Source organism: Oreochromis niloticus, linkage group LG12 (assembly GCF_001858045.2).
Source record: "Oreochromis niloticus isolate F11D_XX linkage group LG12, O_niloticus_UMD_NMBU, whole genome shotgun sequence".
Classification (NCBI taxonomy): Eukaryota; Metazoa; Chordata; class Actinopteri; order Cichliformes; family Cichlidae; genus Oreochromis; species Oreochromis niloticus.
In genome coordinates, this window is record NC_031977.2 from 3,721,382 (window position 1) to 3,725,969 (window position 4,588).

The 4,588-nt window shown below is 38.1% G+C and overlaps 1 protein-coding gene across 1 annotated transcript; it reads left to right on the plus strand.

The window, feature by feature from the left end:
• The first annotated feature begins 3,834 nt into the window (after window positions 1-3,834).
• On the plus strand, window positions 3,835-4,588 carry LOC100700788 (C-X-C motif chemokine 10). Its single transcript, XM_003459022.5, has 4 exons — window positions 3,835-3,946; window positions 4,062-4,188; window positions 4,273-4,353; window positions 4,455-4,588. The coding sequence occupies exons 1-4, from the start codon at window positions 3,895-3,897 to the stop codon at window positions 4,513-4,515; spliced, it is 321 nt and encodes a 106-aa protein (XP_003459070.2). The 5' UTR covers window positions 3,835-3,894; the 3' UTR covers window positions 4,516-4,588.

The window sequence follows — 4,588 nt, forward strand, 5'->3', positions numbered from 1 at the left end:
AGCACTTAAAGTGTACACACATTCAAGAGTTTTCCTCTCACACACACTCACACTCTGCTGCTTTGTTTGAAGCAGCTGTGTTGCTTTCTGTATTACGTATTATGTGTTTAACATCTTCATATTCTTCTGATATTATACTTTTATCTTCCTATGTAAAATCAGTGGTTCTGCTGCCACTCCACTTATCAAACCACAGACAGCCAAAGCCACACCCTTAATGTGAACACATAGGGTGAATCCCCTGTTAAGTTGCTGATAATCAGCATTGTGTGTTGGCTCCTAACTGGCTTTTCTGATTGATTACAACAGAGTAAGTAAATCCAGATAACAGATAGATACAGGGTCCCTATAGAAGCTTGTTTCTCCAACAGAAAAATTTCAAGATATCGTCTTGAAATATCTTGAAATATAAAGTTGAAATTTTGAGTTAGGCCTGTCAATCAGGAAGTTCAGTGAAGGACGCCATTTCCTTGTTAACCAGATGCAGATGACTTAGATGCATGCGCACTCAAAATTGGATGGCGACTTCATTAGTGAGCTACCAATTATAACAAAAATGAACAAATTGATGCCAAGTTCTTCAGCTTTAAATGCCTTCTCGTAAATGATAACTACATAAAAGAAATCTTTTCATTGGTGAAAACAAGGTTCAAGGGGTCAAGGGTCACTTCCATGCAGGTAATTAAAATGTTGCTCTGTCATTTTGTAATCCAGATAACATTGTACTATTATTTCATTTTCACAGTTTGGCGAAAAAGGTAAAAAAAGATTACAAGGTAATAGCACACTTACATGCCTCAATTACAAATACAGCTACACTTGCATCCAAATCAGATGCCATAATCTTTAGAAGTGTGCGCTTCAGACTACAGGAGCAACTCTTCCTGGAAAACATCTGATTTAATGACATGTGAATATATAGGTTTCGTCACCACTTTAGTATTTTAAGGTACATTGCAGAGTTTACTGGGACTGGGGTTTTCCATCAGCATGTTTCTTTCAATTTCATTTCCCCTTCTTTAGCAGTATTGAGGAATCTACTGAAAACTTAAAAAAAGCTGCAACATATATTGTCAGTGTCATTGTCACAGAAGCAGAAGTTAGAAAACAACATGCCCAGTAAGCGACAAAATTACAGTTGTGTTGTGACTGAGCATAGAGGTTACTTCATGACCAGTGTTGGGAAGGTTACTTTTAAAATGTATTCCACTACAGATTACAGAATACATGCCCCAAAATGTATTTTGTAACGTATTCCGTTACGTTACTCAATGAGAGTAACGTATTCTGAATACTATGGATTACTAAAAATATTATCATGCTTTTTACAACTACATGAATGCACTATTGCTATGTGATTTATTACTATTACTAAAGGTTATTCGCCATACCAATACCAACTAGATTTTTAAATCTTAATATGAAATGAGTAACAGTAGGGTGGACATCAGGTAAGGCTGCACTTTTTGCAGCGATCTCGTATAGAAAACTATTCCGCGTGTATATAAAACAGGTCCGTGGCTCCGAACCGTAGTAAAGGGACCTATGGCTAATACGTCGGGTTCCGTGTCGGGCTCGTAGCCGAAAACTAGCTTTACTTTCTTGTCTGGGTCAACTTTGCTAGCAAGAGACAGAGAGAGGCGTTGAAAGGCTGCTCCAACGGAGCTTATTGTTTCGGAGGAAAACACGAACACAGTGTGCAGTCGAGTCTTAATAGCTTACTTACAACTGGGCTGGTCAGGCACTCTTTTTGGGTGCAGTAGTTATTATTATATTTACATGCTTCCATCTCCCGTTTCTGGTCGGTGACAACTCGCACATTTCGACTCCCGCTCACAGACATATAACAGGTATGGCAGTCCATTCTCCCTGCAGCACGGACTACACTGCCCATGAGGCTACATTCTTTAGGGCTATTGCCTGTAACACTCTGCCTATTGGCTTCATATTAAATAATTTTTTGAATATTTTAAAAAAAAAAAAAAACTTTCTTCACGTCATTATGCGGCCGCAAGTAGGGGTGACATGGGCCGCGAGATTGAGACCCAGGAATTAGAGCCTCTTATTTTGTGTTTTGTTTGGGTTTCCACCGGCGTGGAATTACCAAAAACTGAGAGGGCATAGCCTAACATATGAAACAGGAAAATGTGTAATCCATTTATTTCAACAAAGTAACTGTATTCTGAATACCACCCTTTTAAACGGTAACTGTAACGGATACAGTTACTCATATTTTTTATTTTAAATACGTACATGTATTCCGTTACTTCCCAACACTGTTCATGACAGAGATGCTGTTGCTGAGTAAAATCTGCCCGCAGAAAACAAAGATCTACATCACTGTCTTAAAAGTCTCAACTGTGTGTCTGTCAGGATTCTTGGTAAAGCACCACTGTAATCAGTGGCACATTACATTTGTCATGACATATAGTTTATGACAAAAGTTGTTAATATAATATTCTTTAGGAGTAGTTTTGTCCAAATCTTCAGAGAGAAATTGCAAATCCACAAATCTCAGCTATGTTTCCTTAAAATGTATGCACTTAGCAGCTATAGTAAATATAGTATAGTTTTCCTTTATATGTTTTAAATAAAGCAGTGACAGAAATAATGTGTGACCTAGCAGACCATCTATGTCATAACTTGTTCACAGAGGTGTTGAGAGGCTCCATCAAGCAGAACTCTGTCTGATGATAACTGGAAATCTTACTATTTCTATTAGCCTTTTGTTCACTTTTGACTAATTAGCAGTGTTGTGAAGGGACACTGTATCAGCTGAGAACCATAGCTAAATTAAAGGTACTAAAACTTATGCTGAAATGAAATGAGCAAACCCACTCTAAAAATAATTACAATTAAAACAAAATTGCAAATGAAAAATTAAAAAAAAGGCTCAGTGGGTAGACCATTCGCCCCATGATTGGGAGTTCAAATCCACCAAATGGCTACCATGAGGTACCCCTGAGCAAAGTACCATCCCTACACACTGCTCCCTGTGTGCTGGATTGGTGGCTGCCCACTGCTTCACTGAGTGAATGGGTTAAATGCAGAGAGTAATTTCCCTACAGGGGATTAATAAAGTATACCAAAAAACAAACAAACAAACAAAAAACAGGGGGGATACTTGCAGGATACTTGTTTTCTTTAATCCTAAGCCTAACAAGAAGTCCCTGATTTTGAAAAATGGGACTGTTTTAAAAAACAAACAGACAAAGTGAAAGGCCACAGTCAGAGGTCAACGTAATCACATAGATATACATAGATGAGAAAATCATTTTTGCTGTTTTTTTTTTTTTAAATCAGGCTCTTACAAGCTAATCAGATCTCACATTAAAAATGCAGCTGGAAGCTTTACAATTAAAGTGTTAGGGATAGCAGTGTACAAAACAGTTTAATTTAATATCTAGTTGCTTTTGTCATGAGCTGTCTTATTAATGTCATTTATGTGCCTACACTGAAAAAAGAACCAACTTAATTGAATTGTTTCAATTGGTAACACCTAATTTAATTAAGTTCTTTGAAATGAAGTGAATACATTAGAGTGCACAACTGATTTATCTAATGTATTAACTTCATTTCAAAGAACTTAATTAAATTAGGTGTTACCAATTGAAACAATTCAATTAAGTTGGTTCTTTTTACAGTGTAAAAGATTTCCCTCTGTAGGCATTTTTTCAATAGCTGTGATTCTGGGAAATGGGCTCTGTAGAGGGAAAAAAGAAGAAGAAAGTGAAAGGCATTTTGGAAAGTGAAATTAATGTTGCAAAACACCTCTTGGGGGTGGGGCCACTTGTGCAGGCAGTGTATATAAGCATACTGCTTACTGCTTCACAGCATCAGGAGCCATACTCAAGACAGAGACGGTGAACAGCAGATCTGCCTACAGCCACAACTATGAACTCAGTCACTGCCTTCGTTGCCTGCTTGCTTATCCTAGGTGCACAAGGTACTGTGAAAATCTTATTTTTTCCTTCTTTGTTTTTTTTTTCTTCACCCTGTTTATATAAATGGATATTTTGGCTGCTGATCAACATGTAATGCTCTTGTCTTTTCCTACACAGGACAACCAGGCAGCAAATCTAATAAATGCAAATGTTACAGTTACATTGGCAGGATCAGCCCAAAGCTCATCAAGGCTGAGCCAGTGATACACTACCCAAGTATCTTCTGTCCACATACAGAGATCATGTGAGTCCACAAGATGACCTGAGGCATGATTCTGCTGTGTTCTCCAGCTACTTCCTAATACACCTCTTTTTAAAAATCTTTCAGTGTCACCACAAAAGCAGATATGAAGAAGTGTGTGAATCCAGAGTCCCCACTTGGACGACACATTCTAAAAAATCACAACAAGTAAGCCAAGTTCAGAACGACACACACGCACAACTCTGTGTGAAAATGACAAACTAAAGGTCTGTGTTGCTTGTCACTGATAATCTCACTTGTTTCTTCAGGCAAGGGAAGAAAGGATCTGTAAGCACCACGACTGCTGGTCAGAGTACTGCTGCAATCTAAACAAGACACTGCACAACCTACAAGCTGCACTCCTACTGCACAGCAGAAGTGACACCTGGTTGTTGACCTAAAA

Coding starts and splice junctions, on each gene's coding strand:
- LOC100700788 (XM_003459022.5), top strand. CDS start 3,895: ATGAACTCAGTCACTGCCTTCGTTGCCTGCTTGCTTATCCTAGGTGCA. Junction 4,189..4,272: donor TGTCCACATACAGAGATCAT/GTGAGTCCACAA, acceptor AAAATCTTTCAG/TGTCACCACAAAAGCAGATA. Junction 4,354..4,454: donor ATTCTAAAAAATCACAACAA/GTAAGCCAAGTT, acceptor TTGTTTCTTCAG/GCAAGGGAAGAAAGGATCTG.